This window comes from Rana temporaria, chromosome 1 (assembly GCF_905171775.1).
Source record: "Rana temporaria chromosome 1, aRanTem1.1, whole genome shotgun sequence".
NCBI lineage: Eukaryota > Metazoa > Chordata > Amphibia > Anura > Ranidae > Rana > Rana temporaria.
Window position 1 is genome coordinate 293,174,788 of NC_053489.1, and position 21,070 is coordinate 293,195,857.

The window sequence follows — 21,070 nt, forward strand, 5'->3', positions numbered from 1 at the left end:
CAGCACAGTGGTGTAGTGGATAGCACTTTCACCTAGCAGCAAAAAGGGTCGCTGGTTCATATCCCGCCCGTGACACCATCTGCCTGGAGTTTGCATGTTCTCCCTGTGCCTGCGTGGGTTTCCTCCCACAATCTAAAAACATGCTGTAAATCGGATCCTGTCTAAATAAGCCCTAATATGCAGTAGTATATTTAGGTTTTGTGATGCCCTAGGCCTGACTAAAATTCTGCGCCTCCTAATTGAAAAATTACCCACCCCTTCCTGTCAAGGCCACACCCTTTTTTTTAAGAAAAAATAAAATTTCAGGGGGGGGGGCACTAGTTCTGAGGGCTCTGGGGGGGGGCATTGGATTCCCTTAATTTGCATATTTTTTCTCTCACTTCCTGTTTGGCTATGGGACAGGAAGTGAAGGAAAATCTCCGCATTTGGACAGGGATGGTACAAAATAAACTGACAGGGGCTATAACCCTCCCTTACTCTATCCAAAATGAGAAAAAATTGATGATTATAGTTCTACTTTAAGCACAAATTTCTGATAATTTTATTGAGAGGACTAAGAAAATATAACCATGCCAATAGGCCAGGATACAGCGTTGCTAATATGTATGAATGTGTGTTAGGGACCCCCACAAACACCCCCCAATGTTAAATAAACAATGTTCTTAATTTGCAAATAAGTATCATCCCTTCCTCAGAGACCTTAGCAGTGGTACAAGCAACTTCCTGTAGGGGCGTGATGTCATACCTGTGTGCTGGCCACCGCTTTCCGAGAACCACATATGCGCATATCCAATACACGTGGTCGCGCATCTACATGCAGGAACCCAATTTTTAGGGAAAGTGATAGTAAAGCAGATGCAGATTTCCAGGATTGGACTAACAAATGTTTTTAGTGAAAGGCAACTGGTGTTTTCTATTAAACAAGGGCTAAATGGGCCATTGACATGCATCACAGTTGATCTGAGGAATGTGTCTTTGCAAATTTAAACTAAATGAAATAATTTCTTATTTTTTCTTGGGGCTAGAGTGCAGAGGGATTAAAAGTCTGCTAATTTTTTAGGGATGACTGCACCTCTAATAGGGTGAAGACACCTCCTAAATTTTGTCACTTTCTACTTCAAATTCATTCACTTCCTGTCACATAGCCAAACAGGAAGTGAGGGTAAAACCTTACTAATGTCTTTTCTTGGGGACACACAGATCAATCTAAATAGTTTCCCATTATGCAAAGTGCACTCTAGCATTTTGCTGTGTACATCCCAAATTATTAGGGACTTTGGGGTCCATTTACTAAAGGCAAATCCACTTTGCACTACAAGTGCAACTGCTGGAGGTGGACAAGCAAGGAAGAAAAAAAAAATCTTGGCTTCTACATGATTGGATATTAAAATCATCAGTGCTTCCCCTCAGATTTTCAGCAACTACACTTGTACGGCAGAGTGGCTTTGCCTTTACTAAACCCAAAACTACCTAATCATATGGGGTGTACACAGCAAAGTACTGGAGTGCAATTTGCTTAATGGGGACACTAGTTAGATGGACATGTGTGTTCCCAAGAAAAGACATTGGTAGGCTTTTACCCTCACTTTCTGTTCAGCTGTGTGGCAGGAAGTGAAGCCAATTTTAAGAAAAGGGACACAAAGCCCAACCAAAAAAAACACAAGCAGGGGTTCTAACACTCACAATTAGAATAGGATTGCCTTGAGCTAGATTTTAGCATAGTGCTGTAAATCAGCACTTCCAGCCTGTCCGCCAATGCCCTCTCCAACAGGCTATGTTTGCAGGTTTTCCTTCATCTTGCACATGTGCTTTAACGACTTTCCCACCGGAACATTTGTCAGCCTTAAGACCAGAGGTGTTTTTACAATTTTCCACTGCGCTGCTTTAACTGGTAATTGCGCGGCCATACAATGTTGTACCCAAACAAAATTTGCGTCCTTTTTTTCCCACAAATAGAGCTTTCTTTTGATGGTATTTGATTGCCTCTGCGATATTTAATGTTTGCGATATAAACGGAAAAAGAGCGAAAATTTTGAGAAAAAATGATATTTTCTACTTTTTGTTATAAGAAAAATCGAACAAACTCAATTTTAGTCATACATTTTGGCCAAAATGTATTCAGCCACATGTCTTTAGTAAAAAAAATGCCAATAAGCGTATATTTATTGGTTTGCGCAAAAGTTATAGCATCTACAAACTAGGGTACATTTTCTGGAATTTACACAGCTTTTATTTTATGACTGCCTATCTCAATTCTTGAGGTGCTAAAATAGCAGGGAAGTACAAAACCCCCCCAAATGACCCCATTTTGGAAAGTAGACACCCCAAGGAACCTGCTGAAAGGCATGTTGAGTCCATTGAATATTTTTTTTTTTTGTAACAAGTGATTGAATAATGACAAAAAAAAAAAAAAAAAAAAGAAATTACAAAAAGTTGTCACTAAATGATATATTGCTCACACATGCCATAGTTATATGTGGAATTGCACCCCAAAATACATTCTCCTGCTTCTCCTGAGTACGGGGATACCACATGTGTGAGACTTTTTGGGAGCCCAACCACGTACGGGGCCCCGAAAATCAAGCACCGCCTTCAGGATTTCTAAGGGCGCAAATTTTTGATTTCACTTCTCACTACCTAAGACAGTTTTGAAGGCCATAAAATGCCCAAATAGCACAAAATCCCCCCAAATGACCCCATTTTGGAAAGTAGACACCCCAAGGAATCTGCTGAGGGGCATATTGAGCCCACTGAATATTTTTTTTTTTTGTACCGAGTGATTGAATAATGACAAAAAAAAAAAAAAAAAAAGAAATTACAAAAAGTTGTAACTAAATGATATATTGCTCATACATGCCATGGTTATATGTGGAATTGCACCCCAAAATACATTCTGCTGCTTCTCCTGAGTACGGGGATACCACATGTGTGGGACTTTTTGCGAGTCTAGCCGCGTACGGGACCCCGAAAACCAAGCATCGCCTTCAGGATTTCTAATGGCGCAATTTTTTTATTTCACTCCTCACTACCTATCACAGTTTTGAAGGCCATAAAATGCCCAAATAGCACAAACCCCCCCCAAATGACCCCATTTTGGAAAGTAGACACCCCAGGCTATTTGCTGAGAGGCATGTTGAGTCCATGGAATATTTAATATTTTGCCACAAGTTGCGGGAATATGACAATTTTTTTTTTTTTTGCACAAAGTTGTCACTAAATGATATATTGCTCACACATGCCATGGGCATATGTGGAATTACACCCCAAAATACATTCTGCAGCTTCTCCTGAGTACGGGGATACCACATGTGTGGGACTTTTTGGGAGCCTAGCCGCGTACGGGACCCCGAAAACCAAGCACGGCCTTCAGGATTTCTAAGGGCATACATTTTTGATTTCACTCCTCACTACCGATCACTACCTATCACAGTATTGAAGGCCATAAAAGGCCAAGATGGCACACAACCCCCCCAAATGACCCCATTTTGGAAAGTAGACACCCCAAGCTATTTTCTGAGAGGCATTTTGAGTTCATGGAATATTTTATATCTTGCCACCAGTTGCTGGAATATGACAAACTTTTTTTTTATTTTTTTTTTTTTGCACAAAGTTGTCACTAAATGATATATTGCTCACACATGCCATGGTTATATGTGGAATTGCACCCCAAAATACATTCTGCTGCTTCTCCTGAGTACGGGGATACCACATGTGTGGGACTTTTCGGGAGCCTAGCCGCGTACGGGGCCCCGAAAACCAAGCACCGCCTTCAGGATTTCTAAGGGCGCAAATTTTTGATTTCACTCCTCGCTGCCTATCACAGTTTCGGAGGCCATGGAATTCCCAGATGGCACACAACCCCCCCAAATGACCCCATTTTGGAAAGTAGACACCACAAGCTATTTGCTGAGAGGCATGGTGAGTATTTTACAGCGCTCATTTATTTTTGAAAATGAAGAAAGATATATATATATTTTTTTTTTTTCTTTTTTCAATTTTCAAATCTTTGTGACAAAAAGCAAGATCTGCAAAATACTCAACATACCTCTCAGCAAATAGCTTGGGGTGTCTACTTTCCAAAATGGGGTCATTTGGGGGGGTTTTGTGCCATCTGGGCATTCCATGGCCTCCGAAACTGTGATAGGTAGTGAGGAGTGAAATCAAAAATTTACACCCTTAGAAAGCCTGAAGGTGGTGATTGGTTTTTGGGGTCCCGTACGCGGCTAGGCTCCCAAAAAGTCTCACACATGTGGTATCCCCGTACTCAGGAGAAGCAGCAGAATGTATTTTGGGGTGTAATTCCACATATGCCCATGGCATGTTTGAGCAATATATCATTTAGTGACAACTTTGTGCAAAAAAAATAAAATAAAATAATAATAATTCTCTTTCCTACAACTTGTGTCAAAATATAAAATATTCCATGGACTCGAGATGCCTCTCAGCAAATAGCTTGGGGTGTCTACTTTCCAAAATGGGGACATTTGGGGGGGTTTTGAACTGTCCTGGCATTTTATGAACAACATTTAGAAGCTTATGTCACACATTACCCACTCTTCTAACCACTTGAAGAAAAAGCCCTTTCTGACACTGTTTGTTTACATAAAAACATATTATTTTTTTGCAAGAAAGTTAAGTTGAACCCCCAAACATTATATATTATTTTAAAGCAAAGGCCCTACAGATTAAAATGGTGGGTGTTGCATTTTTTTTTACCACGCAGTATTTGCGCAGCGATTTTTCAAATGCATTTTGTTGGGCAAAAATACATATTTTTTTATTTTAATGCACTAAAACACACTATATTGCCCAAATGTTTGATGAAATAAAAAAGATGATCTTAGGCCGAGTACATAGATACCAAACACGACATGCTTTAAAATTGCGCACAAATGCGCAGTGGCGACAGACTACATACATTTTTAAAAGCCTTTAAAAGCCTCTACGGGTTACCACATTAGATTTACAGAGGAGGTCTACTGCTAAAATTACTGCCCTCGATCTGACCTTCGCGGTGATACCTCACATGCATGGTACAATTGCTGTTTACATATGACGCCAAACCGACGCTTGCGTTCGCCTTTGCGCAAGAGCAGGGGGGGACAGGGGTGCTTTTTTTTATTTATTTTTTTTTATTATTATTTAATTTGCTTTTTTAATTTTATTTTAAACTGTTCCTTACTTTTTTTTATTATTTTTATAATTTTTATTGCCATCTTAGGGCATGTAAATATCCCCTATGATAGCAATAGTTAGTGACAGGTACTCTTTTTTGAAAAAATTGGGGTCTATTAGACCCTAGATCTCTCCTCTGCCCTTAAAGCATCTGACCACACCAAGATCGGTGTGATAAAATGTTTTCCCACTTTCCCAATGGCGCAGTTTATATCCGGGGAGGGGACATACCCTCCCACTGCTTGTAAAAGCAGTTTAGAGGCTAATTAGCCGCTAGGACTGCTTTTACATGAAAGCCGACCGCTGGCTGAAAAGAATGATACCAAGATGATGCCTAAACCCGCAGGCATCATTCTGGTATAACCATTCAAAGTCCAGCAACATACCAGTACGTTGATGGTTCTTGTTGGACATGTATTGTAATCTTTTTTTTTTTTCATGCAGCCTGTTGGCTGAACGAAAAAAAGATTGATCGGTGGGTATGCCCACCATTAGAATACCTCCCTTCATCCACCCACTTCTAATGATGGGCATACATGCACCATTTATATATGCCAAAGCATGGGGGCATCCTCCCGCAAAAAAGTTATGCCGCTCACACACGTATGTACGCCGCATAAAAAGTTATGGCGCATACACACGGTCGGACTTTTCCACGGGCAAGCTTCCGACGGAATTTCGACCGTATGTACGCGGCATTAGGAGCAAAATCGCTCCTCCGCCCCTAATGCCCCCATGCTTCGGCATATATGCTCTTTTTTTAACTGTGGTGGTGAAATCACCTCCCACAGTGTTGGAGTCGCGGCTTTATGTATCGTGGGAGCAAACGCTGTTGCTGTCACGCTAAATAAATCCGCGCTGCAACTGAATGGCGTACCTGCTAAGCAAATGATGGTTAACATTATAACAAAGTAACATTACATTTTAACAGTAAGATCTTACCATACCATACCTGCAAAGCAAATATCAAAAACAAAACAAAACATTTTTTAACGCAACCTGTGCCTAAAAAATATATATGCCGAAGCATGGGGGCATCCTCCCGCAAAAAAAGTTATGCCGCGTACACACGGTCGAACTTTTCCACGGGCAAGCCTCCGTCGGAATTTCGACCGTATGTACGCGGCATTAGGAGCAAAATCGCTCCTCCGCCCCTAATGCCCCCATGCTTCGGCATATATGCTCTTTTTTTAACTGTGGTGGTGAAATCACCTCCTACAGCGTTGGAGTCGCGGCTTTATATATCGTGGGAGCAAACGCTGTTGCTGTCACGCTAAATAAATCCGCGATGCAACTGAATAGCGTACCTGCTAAGCAAATGATGGTTAACAATAAAACAAACATTACAGTATAACATACCATACCTGCAAAGCAAATACAATAAAACATTGTAAAAATAGAGAGAATAGATATAGAACAATAGTGAGTGGACAGTAGAGAGTGAACATAAGAGAACAATAAAGAGAGGAGAAAAATACAACCACAACTATTTTTGGATTTTTTATTTTATATTTTTTTTGTGTTTTTGTGTGTTTTTTTATTTTTTTTCTACTTTTTTTCACTTTTATGAAAACTATAAACTGAACGTTGCAGATTATGGTCTCTCAAAATGTGATGGCCATCACATATTCCGAGACCCTGTGTTGGTGTGCCTAGGACTGTGTGGTGCTGTACCCTACGCTAAAACTCAATTAGTGTGTGGTAGCGTTTGAAACATACACCAATGCAGAGACCAGGTTGGTCAGGACAGTCGGGACAATAAAAGCGGGTGTCACGCCTAAATCCGAGTTTGCTGCAGACACGACATCTTTTTTGGCGGGTTCTTTGGGTAGGGGTACCAGCGAGGACAAAAGGAAAATGCCTCTCATACAGCCGGCTCACTGCATTTGCGTTGGGAAGGTGGGGCACAGCACCATCTGGAAACAGAAGGGCTTCGACGATCTCTTCCTGGAATTTTAGGAAGGATCCAGTCCGTCCTGAAGCTCTGTATAGCACATGAGCGTTCAGCAAAGCCAATTGAAACAAATACACTGATACTTTTTTGTACCAGCGTTTGGACCTCCGGGCAATTAGGTACGGCGCCAACAACTGGTCATTGAGGTCCACCCCTCCCATGTTAAGGTTGTACTCGTGGATACAGAGGGGTTTCTTCACAACACCAGTCGCCGTAGGAATTTGGACTGCCGTGTCTGCGTGAAGCGTGGACAGAACGAAAACATTCCGTGAATCCCTCCACTTCACTGCTAACAAATTATTACACCGTAAGCAGGCTCTCTCCCCCCGACTAAGACGGGATTCTACAAGCCGTTGGGGGATGCCCCGGCGATTAGGTCGCACGGTGCCACATGCGCCAATTCCATAATCAAAAAGGTGACTAAAAAGTGGCACGCTTGTGTAATAATTGTCCACGTACAAGTGGTACCCCTTTCCGAATAAGGGTGACACCAATTCCCACACTATCCTACCAGCGCTCCCTATGTAATCAGGGCAATTCTCCGGCTCTACGTGACTGTCTTTTCCCTCGTAAACCATAAAGCTAGATGTATAGCCTGTTGCCCTGTCACAGAGCTTATACAACTTGACCCCGTATCTGGCACGCTTGCTGGGAAGGTATTGTTTGAATGACAAGCGGCCAGAAAACTTAATCAGGGACTCATCAACGCAGACAACTTGTTGGGGATTATACAAGGCTGCAAACCGTTCGTTGAAGTGGTTTACGAGGGGCCGAATTTTGTAGAGCCGATCGAATTCAGGGTCTCCCCGAGGACGACAGAGTTCATTGTCACTAAAATGCATGAACCGCAAGATCTGCTCGTATCGTGTCCTGGCCATGGAGGCAGAGAAAATGGGCATATGGTGAACTGGGTGCGTGGACCAATATAACCGCAGCTCACTCTTTTTAGTAATGCCCATATTGAGGGAAAGGCCCAGAAAGATCTTAAATTCGGAAACCGTAATTGGCTTCCAATCTCTGGCAAGGGACAGCTGGGGATTAGCGGCGAAGAATTGACCAGCGTACAAATTGCTTTGGTCCACAATAGATCTATAGAGATCTTCGGTGAAATACAGCGAATAAAAATCCAGTGACGTAAAATCAACTGTATTCACCTGAATTCCGGGTTGGCCAGTGAATGGGGGAAGTACGGGTGCTGCAGAAGTGGTGGGTACCCAATCAGGATTGGCGAATGCAGCAGGAAGGACACTATGGGGACGGGCCTGTCTTTGTCGTCTTCTTCTTCTTGGTGGCAGCGGGACACTACTAGTGCTTGCCACCTCTCCAGCTTGAACTGCACTTATGGGACTCGCCACGTCACCAAGTGTTACTGCAGTGCTGGATATATGACCAGGATGTACTAGGCCGCTGGTGCTTGCCAGTTCACCAGAAGGAATAGCGGCGCTAGTACTTCTCTCCTCCATACGAGAGCCCTGCGGTTCTTGCACCTCAGCGACAGCAGAAGATCGGGGTCTGGTACGCCTGACCCTAGCAGGGACCACTCCGTCGTCAGAGCTATCTGTCAGGGAGCCACTGTCGTCTACAGGATCGTATTCTGAGCAAGAATTTGACAGATGCGTGACCTCCTCATCACTATCTGACAGGCTCATAAACAAGTAGGCCTCTTCATCACTGTACCATCGATTTGCCATTTTGGGCTCTAAATTTAGGGGTACAGTGGTGAGATTCACAGGCAAAAAAGCACCTGACCTGTTAGCGACTGAGTCAAGCGCTACCAAAAAAACTGTTAGCGATCGCAGAGATCAGGCCTGACTCTGCGAACGCTGCAGTTATGTGTTTTTGTGTTTTGTGTCAGTGATCGATCGATCGATACTGCACTTCGGTGGGTTGGGCTGGGCGAAGGGGCTAAACGCAGGTGCTAGCAGGTATCTGGGCTGATCCCGCTAACAATGCGTTTTTGGGAACCCTAAACTGCAGGGGACGCTAGTATAGATCTGATCAGATCAGGTATCGATCCGATCAGATACTATGCCACTAAAGGGAGGCGTATGGTGCGTGCGTGGGTGTTAGCGCTACTGGCACTAATCTGACGCTGCCTGGGGCGACGCAGACCCTATCTGGCGCTAAAACCAAACTTTTATCACACGCCGGGCGATCAGGGGGTTAAAACTTTATTTCAAAAAATATGGCGGGTGCCCTGATGCTATAGAAAATAAACAAACTAAACTGCGTCACCTGTGACACTTATACTGTGATCACTGGTGACAGGGGGTAATGAAGGGGTTAAACCTTTATTGGGGGGGGTTAGGGGGGGTCCCTAGACTTTTTATGGCCTAAGACTGATTACCTAAACACTTATTTTTGTCACTAATGACACTAGTACAGCGATCAAAAAAAAATCTGATTGCTGTACTGGGTGACACAGTGACAGGCAGTGAATGGGTTAATTTGGGGGGTGATCAGGGGGTGATCAGGGGGTTAAATGTGTGCCTATGTGACCTGGTGTTAGAGTAGTGTTGTGCAACTCACGTTTCAGATGCTCTCTCCCTCTCGGTCTGGAACGGAAAGACCGACAAGAGGGAGAGAGCATGACTTCCCCTGCCAATGTTTACAAAACATTGCCAGGGGAAGACAACCATTGGTTAGTGTGATCACCAGGTCCAGGCCAGATTTTATTGGCCTGGACCTGGTGATTGATCAGTTCTGAAACGAATCTGATCATCGGGAACGGCGGGGGGGCGCGCGCGCGCGCCCCATCGCCGTTCACGCGCAGGACGTATAGCTACGGGCTCTCGCCTGGGAGAGCCGACCTGCCGCCGTATTATGACGGTGCGCGGTCGGCAAGTAGTTAAAAGACAGACAGTCAATGGCTTAGTAATTTGCACAGCAATTCTAGATAATATAAATCCACAAAACATGTCCTGTCGGGGGTACTTGAGGACTGAGGCTGAGAACCACTGCAGTAAAAAGGAAAAAATAAATACTTACCGCTCTGTATTTTTCCTTTCCTGGTGACTATCCATGGCAACACACAATCCATGCATATGCTATCATAAAGGGTCCATCAGGCTAGGTTCACACTGCTGCGAATTCAAAATCGCGGTAAAATCGTGTTTTTACCGCGATTTCGCCACGATTTTGCCGCGATTTCGGCCGCGATTTAAGAGACATCTGTGCAGGGTTCAGTGTAAATCGCGGCCCGAAATCGCAAAAAGTAGTACAGGAACTACTTTTTGAAATCGGTGCAGCGCCGCAGATGCAGCGTCGCACCGATTAGGACGGTGCCATTGCCAACAATTGCCGCCGATTTGAGATGCGATTTGACATGTGAAATCGCATTTCAAATCGTACCAAATCGTACCCAGTGTGAACCTGGGCTCAAAGGAACTTTGAGACAAAAATCACACCTGTTTTGATTTGTTAGGCCAATCAGCCTATTTCAGCTGCAGCTGGCAAAATCTGTAGCATGAAAAAGTAACAAAAAACAAACATCAAAATTTGAAAGTAAATTTTATTGGTCAACAAAACAGGACATGCAACGTATGGGCACAGGCAGCACTGGGCAGAAAGGCAGAGGCTTAGAGGCAGAGCTGGCTGGCTGTAGCGGAGGCGGGGCGGTACATCAGAGGCAGACTGGTGGAGGACGGTAACGATGTGACTGCAGGTACACAGACAGGTCACACTCACTGCCAGTAGCACTTTGATGATCAGAGGCACGCAGGGGATGTCTTTCCTTCCTCCATTTTTCCACCGCTGCTGTGCCAGCGCCGCTAACACTGTACGGAGGGACTCTAGAGTGGAGCGGCTGCCTGTTGAGTTAGTTGCTGAGAGGGAGTAGGATCACCGGTGGCCAGGCGCCCTGGGTGGTAGTGTCCCCGCCTCTCTCCAGTGCACCCTAGGTGGCTGCCTAGTGGTAGCACCGGCCCTGACTCCAAGGCAAATTTTAACCACTTCCATACAGTAGAATGTCATATGACGTCCAGGACTTCAGTGGGGGATATCTGAATGATGGGTGCAGCTACAGGCTTTATTCAGATATCCTTTTTTACAGGTGGCGATTGTTCACACCATAAGAACGATCATAGCGGCAGTTCAGCCACTTGATCTTTCTTACAGGCGGCGGGAGGGGACATCCCCCTCCCACCGCCATCCGGTGCTTCTCCGGGCTCTCCCGTGCCATCGAAGGCCCGGAGAACGAATCGTCCGCCGCTGAATGAGCAGCATAGAGATTTAAAAATATAAACATAAACAAAGCTGCAATCGCAGCTGAAAGCATGAGATCAGTGAAATTTGTGTCACGATCTCATGCTATCCAGCCTGGAGGACAGATGTGGGGTCTTATTGACCCCACCTCTCTCCATAAAGAGGACCTGTCACACACTATTCCTATTACAAGGGATGTTTACGTTCCTTGTAATAGGAATAAAAGTGATCAAAACAAAAAAAGGTAAAAAAAAAAAGTGCAAGTATCTCTAAACTGGTAACCTGTACAAAAAATTCAAGCCTCGCCTATGGAGATTTTTAAGTCCCGAAGTTTGGCGCCATTCCGTGAGTGTGTGCAATATTAAAGCGTGACAAGTTAGGTATCTATTTACTCGGTTACATTACATTATTACAAAAAATTGGGCTAACTTTACTGTTGTTATTTTTAAATTCATGAAACCGTTTTTTGTTTTTTTTTTGGCAAAAAAAATGCGTTGGAAAAATGATTGCGCAAATACCATTGGAGATAAAACGTTGCAATGACCGCCACTTTATTTCCTAGGGTGTCTTCTAAAAAAAATATAATGTTTGGGGTTCTAAATAATTTTCTAGTAAAAAAATGCTGATTTATACATGAAGGAGAGAAGTTCCAGAATAGGCGTGGTATGGAAGTGGTTAAATAAAACACCGGCATGGGTTTTTGATACGCTGATCATGAAGGGGAACTCCGCGGCAAATAAAAAAAAAACGGCGTGGGTTCCCCTTCAGGAGCATACCAGGCCCTTATGCCGCGTACACACGATCAGTTCGTCGGATGAAAACGGACCGTTTTCATCCGACGAACCGATCGTGTGTTGGCCCCATCAGTTTTTTTCCCCATCTGTGAAAAAACTTAGAACCTGTTTTAAATCTGATGGTTAGAAAAACGATAGAAAAAACGATCATCTGTGGGGAAATCCATCGGTTAAAAATCAACGCATGCTCAGAATCAAGTGGATGCATGCTCGGAAGCATTGAACTTAATTTTTCTCAGCACGTTGTTGTGTTTTACGTCACCGCGTTCTGACACGATCGTTTTTTTAACTGATGGTGTGTAGGCAAGACTGATGAAAGTCAGCTTCATCGGATATCTGATGAAAAAATCCATCAGACCGTTTTCATCGGATGAACCGATCGTGTGTACAGGGCATTAGGTCTGGTATGGATTGTAAGGGGGAACACCTATGCCAAAAAAACGGCGTGGGGGTTCCCCCAAATACCCTTATCCAAGCACGCCGCCTGGCAGGTCAGGAATGGGGGTGGGGATGAGCGAGCGCCCCCCCTCCTGAGCCGTACCAGGCTGCATGCCCTCAACATGGGGGGGTGGGTGCCTAAAGGGGGAGGGGGCCCCGCAGAAGGCGGTGGTGAAGTCCGGCTCCCCCCGGCAGAAAACGGCAGAGAAGACCGGGCCTACCCCCCATGTAAAAGAGCTTAAAGGGGGAGGGGGCCCGACAAAAGGCGGCGGTGAAGTCCGGCTCCCCCCCCCCCGGCAGTAGGCAGCGGTGAAGTCCAGCTCCCCCCCGGCAGAAGGCGGCAGTGAAGTGCGGCTCCCCCGGCAGAAAACGGCAGAGAAGACTGGGCCTACACCCCCGCTTGAAAAAGAGCTTTAAGAAGAAAGGGGGGCCGCAGAAGACCCCCCCAGCTGACTAATAAATTACTTAAAAAATCTGTGTAGTGTGTTTTTTTAACATTTTTCCCCCAGGTGAATGGGTAGGGGTACGATGTACCCCATACTCATTCACATAGGGTGGGGGGCCGGTATCTGGGGGCCATCTTATTAAAGGGGGCTCCCAGATTACGATAAGCCGCCCGCAGACCCCGACAACCAACGGCCAGGGTTGTCGGGAAGAGGCCCTTGTCCCCATCAACATGGGGACAAGGGTGCCAAACCAAAGGGCCTGGTATGCTCCTGAAGGGGAACCCACGCCATTTTTTTAACTTGGCGTGGAGTTTCCCTACATGGTCAGTGTAACCTAAAAAAGATTCTGCCATTCAGGTGCCTAGCTTCAAGCCACGCAAAGGCAGCTACACCGCTTAATATTTACCAATATTTTGCCGGCATAGTGAAGCAGCGCTCCTGAATGGCCGAAAATGCCGCTCACGCATGCGCAGTACACAAATAAACCTCCCGCAGGTTTAAATGTACTAGCAGGCGCAGCGGCTGGTTTTTACAAAAGTCACTTTCAGTTCAGGCTGTAAATGTTACACAAAAACATGTCACTACACTTCACCACATCATCCCACATCCCCCTCATCCCCCTCATAATAAACTCACCCCCAAACCCTTTTATTTTACATTTATAGATGCCATGAGCCAGGTCCATACTGGCGCACTCTGCGCCCCCTCCTGGGCGCATTTGGCATTATAGTAAATAAGGAATTGTAAATGCCGAAGCCGCCGTTGCGCCCGCCGATGCGCCCTGAATCATGGCGCAAAGGCATAGTAAATCAGCCCCATAGACTTTTAGTGCCAGAGGCTTTTAGATGCAGGAAAAAAAAACACTGCCAGTGCTTTCATGAGCAGCAATGTTTTGGCAGAAAAAATGCTTGACGCTTGTCAAAGTGTTTTGCCCAATTAAATGAATTAACAGCCAAACGCTTGACACCTGTAAACATGCCTAAACAAACCTAACATGTTACACACTTTTACTAGAGTCAGGTGGAGTGGCGGCTGCCAAGCTATTCACAAAAAAGGGTCACTTTAATGCCGCGTACACACGATAATTTTTCAGGTTGTAAAAAACAACGTTTTTTTTAACCACTTAAGCCCCGGACTAATATGCTGGCTAAAGACCCAAGGTGTTTTTACAGTTCGGGACTGCGTCGCTTTAACAGACAATTGCGCGGTCGTGCGACGTGGCTCCCAAACAAAATTGGCGTCTTTTTTTCCCCACAAATAGAGCTTTATTTTGGTGGTATTTGATCACCTCGGCGGTTTTTATTTTTTGCGCTATAAACAAAAATAGAGCGACAATTTTGAAAAAAATTCTATATTTTTTACTTTTTGCTATAATAAATATCCCCCAAAAACATATATAATTAATTTTTTTCCTCAGTTTAGGCCGATACGTATTCTTCTACCTATTTTTGGTAAAAAAAAATCGCAATAATCGTTTATCGGTTGGTTTGCGCAAAATTTATAGCGTTTACAAAATAGGGGATAGTTTTATTGCATTTTTTTTTTTTTTTTTTTACTACTAATGGCGGCGATCAGCGATTTTTTTCGTGACTGCGACATTATGGCGGACACTTCGGACAATTTTGACACATTTTTGGGACCATTGTCATTTTCACAGCAAAAAATGCATTTAAATTGCATTCTTTATTGTGAAAATGACAGTTGCAGTTTGGGAGTTAACCACAGGGGGCGCTGTAGGAGTTAGGGTTCACTGTGTGAGTGTTTACAACTGTAGGGGGGTGTGGCTGTAGGTGTGACGTCATCGATCGTGTCTCCCCTATAAAGGGAATGACGCGATCGATACGCCGCCACAGTGAAGCACGGGGAAGCCGTGTTTACACCTGGCTCTCCCCGTTCTTCAGCTCCGGGGACCGATCGCAAGGAGAGTGCAAAATCCCCCACACACAAGCTGTACTCTCCCCACTTTACCCGTTCAGCAAAAGATCATACTCCCTCCCCTCCAAAAAACTAACAAAAACGATTCGTTCTTGACCCTTGGCTTGCTCCTCTGACTCTGCTACTGCCTGATTACCAGTGAATGACCCCGGCTGACTCATGACTCCAGACTCCTGACCCTACTAATGGCTGATCTTCCGTGCATGACTTCTGGCCTGGCTCCTGACTCTGCTCCTGGCTCTCCCTGCTGCCAAGTCTCACCCAGTACTCCTGAGGGATTCCTGCCCAGCAGGCATCTCTTCATCAGCTACTGCCTGATTACCAGTGAATGACCCCGGCTGACTCATGACTCCATACTCCTGACCCTACTAATGGCTGATCTTCCGTGCATGACTTCTGGCCTGGCTCCTGACTCTGCTCCTGGCTCTCCCTGCTGCCAAGTCTCACCCAGTACTCCTGAGGGATTCCTGCCCAGCAGGCATCTCTTCATCAGCTCAGCCTGTCTGAGCTGGCAACCCCTGCTTCTCTAAACAAAGCACTGCCTGTTACCACCTTCAGGGGCGCTCTGCGCTTAACCGCAAGGGAAGCCCTCTCAGCACTTTGGCCTCTGACAAGGTACATGACACTCCCCCTCACAGAACAAATCCTCCTATACAGATCTTTTTCCCCCTTCCTCAGCACATGTCCTCCTCCACCCTCCCCAAATCCCAAGTCCCAGCATAATTCCCCCTTCTTCCCCACCTTCCTCAGTTCCCCCTCACAGCACAAGTACTTTTCCCCCCAATCCATCTTCCCAGCACAACAAATCCCCCAAATGTATTCTTCCAGCAAAAATCCCCCCCCCCCTCAAGCACAAACCCCCCCCCCCCCCAAATCCCTCTTCTAGCCCAGATATTTTTCCCACTAGCTTAAATTATTTTATCTCTTCCCGGCACAAATCGTCTTCCACCCCCCAAATCCCCCCTCCCTCTGCGTTCCATGCTCGTTTTCCCCACCGCATTAATAACACACTGCAGTGGGCATCAATGTTAACTTAACAACAACCCAAACGTTGGTTGCAAATAATACAGTAATACCATGCAATCCAGTTGCTGTACATTTTTTAAGTGGTGCATGCACTACTTTGGTGTGGTCTGGCGTGATTTTGGCCTTTTCAAAGTAATGGGCTGAAATTTCACTATACTTGGGTCGCATGTGAATCACACAGAAAGCACAGCACGTTCCTGTGTAATTCATGGTGTGAACTAAGCCCTGTGTCCTGGTGTCCACACCCCAAAAATTGATTTCTACCATTTCAAAACTGCCTACCACTGACCTCATGTTTATGACTACTTTTGGCCTATGGTTGGGTCACTGTTATATACCATCCTACCTGGGACACTACCTGTACATTCTCCATTCTCCAGTATTTGTGTGGGTTTCCCCAGGGTGATTTTTCTTCCTCTAAAGCCCTGTACACACGATCGGATATCTGATGGAATCTAATCCGGTGGATTTTTTAGTCGGATATGCGATGAAGCTGACTTTCATCAGTCTTGCCAAAATGCGGTGACGTACAACACACTACAACGAGCAGAAAAAAATGAAGTTCAATGCTTCTGAGCATGTGTCGACTTTATTCTGAGTATATGTAGAAAGAAATGTTTGGACAGCCGCACTCTGGAAAAACCTTCTCGGTTGCCTTTTATTGATAAAAGTATTCAAACACCACACATCACAGCAAAGACAGGGGCATACAGCTGACGTTTCGCACTACAATCAGTGCTTACTCATATGAGTATGCATGGATTTTTGTCCGATGGAGTTCCACACAGACGATCGTATTTTTCTATCGTTTTGTTATCCATATAGGAAAAATTTAAAACATGTTCTATTTTTTTGCACCGATGGAAAAAAAACTATGGGGCCCACACACAGTCCATCGTTCTGTTTTCATCGGACAAACCGATCATGTGTATTCATGTCATGAAAAAAAACGAAGTTTTTCTCAACGTGATTTGTTGTGATTCCTCTCAAGCCTGCCTTGCATACACACATTTGTAAAAAAAAAATCTCAAGCAAAGCGTGGTGACGTACAACACCTACGACGACACCATAAAGGGGAAGTTCCATTCAAATGGCGCCACCCTTTGGGCTGCTTATGCTAATTTCCCTGTCTCTTAACTTGCTTCTGAGCATGCATGTTTTTTTCCCCCTCGTTAAAGCCTACACATGACCGTTTTTCACGACGTGAAAAAGAATCATGTGAAAAACGATCAGAAAAAATAGAGCAGGGTCTAAATTTTTTCTCGTCAAGAAAAATGCTCTGGAGCCTACACACAACCGTTTTTAATGACCAATTTAAAAAATTGAATTTTTCTCGTCATGAAAAACGGTTGTGTGTATGCGGCATAAGAGCAGAAAAAAATCCAAAAATGCCTAGGTGTGAACGAAGCCTTAATAAAAAATGATCTGAAAAAAAAAAAGCTGACCATTGCAAGCACCCCTGTTAATTGTACATGTTTGTCGCAACCCTTTAACGGCTACTCTGTCTGGACAGCTTAATCTGTTAAAGGAAATTAGAGACTTACTGGCTGAATCACTAGCAAAAAATAAAATAAAAAAGCCTAGGAAAAAACAATTAAAGGGGTTGTAAAGGTAAAAAATGTTTTCCCTAAATAGCTTCCTTTACCTCAGTGCAGTCCTCCTTACCTCATCCTTCCATTTTGCTTTTAAATGTCCTTATTTCTTCTGAGAAATCCTCACTTCCTGTTCTTCTGTCTGTAACTCCACACAGTAATGCAAGGCTTTCTCCCTGGTGTGGAGTGTCGTGCTCGCCCCCTCCCTTGGACTACAGGAGAGAGTCAGGACGCTCTCGTTGCAGATAGAGAAAGGAGCTGTGTGTTAGGCCCCGTACACACGACCAGTTTCCTCGGCAGAATTCAGCTTCCGACCGAGTTTCTGGCTGAATTCTGCCGAGGAAACTGGTCGTGTGTACACTTTCGGCCGAGGAAGCCGACGAGGACCTCGACGAGGAAATAGAGAACATGTTCTCTATTTCCTCGTTGTTCTATGGGAGCTCTCGTCCCGCCGAGCTCCTCGGCGGCTTCAGGGCTGAACTGGCCGAGGAACTCGATGTGTTTGGCACGTCGAGTTCCTCGGCCGTGTGTACGAGGCCTTAGTGGGCGTCCTGACTCTCTTGTAGTCCAAGGGAGGGGGCGAGCACGACACTCCACACCAGGGAAAAAGCCTTGCATTACTGTGTGGAGTTACAGACAGAAGAACAGGAAGTGAGCATTTCTCAGAAGAAATAAGGACATTTAAAAGCATGAGGTAAGTGAAGGAGGACTGCACTAAGGTAAAGGAAGCTATTTAGGAAAAAAATGTACCTTTACAACCCCTTTAAGGCAGTTATGAAGGCAAAAGGGGGTCCAACTCAGTACTTGCAAGGTGTACCTAATAAAGTGGCCGGTGAGTGTATATTGTTCCTGCCCTCAAGAAGCTTACAATCACTTAAAATAATCACGTGCGGCGGATTCTGTCTTGCACATGGTTAATTGAAAAAGGTGGGCACAGCTTAACCCGGTTAACATCTTCTAGTGTTTAGTGAAGCAAGCTCAATAGGTTTAGATTTTTACACAACAGCCGATGAGGAAATAATTGTAGTTAATCCCCCCCTGCATATGTAAACAGTAAGGCGGACTAGAGCACAGCACCCACTTTTCCTGACAGTAATGGGTAGGACTGAAAAGACAGGGAGGAGTGGGAGGAGGGAGGCAGGGACAGTCTAGCAGGTTCATGTGCCTTTTAGCCCGTCAGCCAGCAGCAGATCTGAACCAGTGCATGCAGATAGGTATGCTAACAATACTGCTTGCTATCGCTAGTAAGAGGGAGGGCGAGCTGCCTGTAATCTGCAGCACAGACAATCAGGGCACACTGGCACAAAAGGTTGCTGCAGTAACAGAGGCTCAGGGAAAAGAAGGAGACTGCACTGATCTTTCTCATGCTGGAGCAGGTGCCTGCAGTGTGATATAGTGACATTCTTACACCTCTCTGCATTGTCTCCATCCAGATCTCTTCTGTCTATCCTTCCTACACACATTTCCCATAAGACGGAGTACTGCAAGATGGGGAAGAAGATGAAGAAAGGCTGTGACTGCAAGAGGATCCTGAAGAACAACTGGCTGCTCATCGTCACCGTAGTGGCAGTGGTTTTAGGTCAGTGATTGCCTTTTCCAAAGCCTATGTATTGCATCCAGCTTTATTTTTAAATATGCGTATTTGCTGTCATAAAATTGACAGTCAGCTCAACAGAGTGGTTCCATTTTCTTGGAACTAGGGCCACATCCAGCACAAGAATGATATTTTGCTATTCCTCTATCCAGTATATCGCTTGCAGCTAGCAATAAAATACATGTCTCTTGGGTTAGATCAAAACCAAAGCTGACCTAATGTAGGGGGAGGGGAGGTATCGCCTTATTAATGAGTGGTAAGGATGCTGGTGCCTTGGTAACAGATACAGGATGGATGAGCATCATATCATTCCTATTTGGATACACTACATTTATTTGACTGCTGGTTCTGTTGCAGCTACTTTATCTGCTTGATATGTCATCAAATGGACTGTAGAATGCAAATTGTGCTGCAGCACAAAATTCCCAATTTTTTCATTAGAGAGATAGCTATCCTATACATTCTAGCAGGTGTGCTATGGTCACTATTAGGAAAAACATTAAAAATCACTCAATGTTTATATGCGTAAATGGTGTTTCTAGTGCTCTGTGCTGGCAAGATGTTTGTATATCTATTTCTTTTGTGCTTCAAACCCAGCCTTTGTACCCCAGAGGAATGCTTAAAATTATTTTTAGGTCTCAGGCATCCCATGCTAAAATTGGGGGTTAGTTTAAAGAATGCCCCTTTACAGTGGTGGTCATAATGTCACTCATAGAGACAGGTAAAAAGAGCATTAGGTGCTTGAACTCAACCACAACCCCCCAAAACCCCTCCACCCACACATACCCTCCAAATCACATCAAACAGTGGGTGTGGTCAGTCAAATTTCACGAACAGTAGGAGAGTCGTAAATGGGCATTAAATACCGGGATTGCATTACATACAGAGTTAAGGAGGGTTACACACAGAGTGCAGAGCTGTCACTTGTAAACATAGAAACCTGACTTCTTTGTTTACAAGTAATTGTGGTGCGCAGCTCCAGCCCACAAGGGTCTGAGCCAGAGGTGGTGGAACTGAGTTTCACCAAATTCCCCCTGAAAAAAAGCCCTGGACCTAGAACTACCAGGTCAATCTATCACGGCTCAAGGAACCTCTGGCAACCCTCTGGAAGGGCCCTAGCTGAAAATAACTGTTCTAATCTGACAGATGTGACATACATTGAGTAATAGAAAGATATAAAGAACTGTTTTTTACTATTTTATCCAGCTTTGACTCATATTGAAGCTCATATCGGGAATATATATATATATATATATATATATATATATATATAAATGATAATTACTCATATAGACATCCTCAAAGGTTCATGGGTCATGAAGGGCAACTTGAAAAATGGCTAGCATCCTTTTCGTGAGAAGAGAATTTTTAATCCTGAGGCAGCATCTTGGAAGATTTATAGGGTCTGCATACCATAACTCCTTAACAATCAATGATCGATCCAACATCTATGTAGTAGAACTGTAGATGGCGATACATGAACTCCTAACAGTAATATGAACAGAATTGTGTTTTGTTGTCTTAAGACATATTTAAAAATTTCCATCCTTTTATAAAAAATTGGTTTAAAGTAGAAGCAATGTATTGCCATTTTCCATAAGTTGCCTGTTTGTTAGATCTCTTTGGTGTCTTAAGTAAAAATTTGGATGCAGCCCCTATGGGCTACACTCTGGCGAAATTATGAATCTGAAGTAATGGAAGAGGAGTTACTCTTTATAATAATCAAGTAGATTCCATGGTTATTTTAATTCATGTAAAAGCTTAAAACTTTGTTAACTGCAGCCCAGTTTTTCCATTGCTCCAGTTTTTATAAATCAATATTAAATAGGTTCATTCACTTACACCATACTAATTCCCAAAAACCGATCTGTTCTAAACTAGTATTAAGGCATAGAGGTGTTTATTCACATTTT

The 21,070-nt window shown here is 44.3% G+C and overlaps 1 protein-coding gene across 1 annotated transcript in view; it reads left to right on the forward strand.

The window, feature by feature from the left end:
- Nucleotides 1-18,679: 18,679 nt before the first annotated feature.
- Nucleotides 18,680-21,070, forward strand: part of SLC1A1 (solute carrier family 1 member 1) — a 110,129-nt gene continuing 107,738 nt past the window's right edge. Inside the window, exons 1-2 of the mRNA XM_040357381.1 lie at nt 18,680-18,777; nt 18,997-19,142. Of these exons, the coding sequence (XP_040213315.1) occupies nt 19,052-19,142 (91 nt within the window). The 5' untranslated portion in view covers nt 18,680-18,777; nt 18,997-19,051. The remainder of the gene's footprint in view (nt 18,778-18,996; nt 19,143-21,070) is intronic.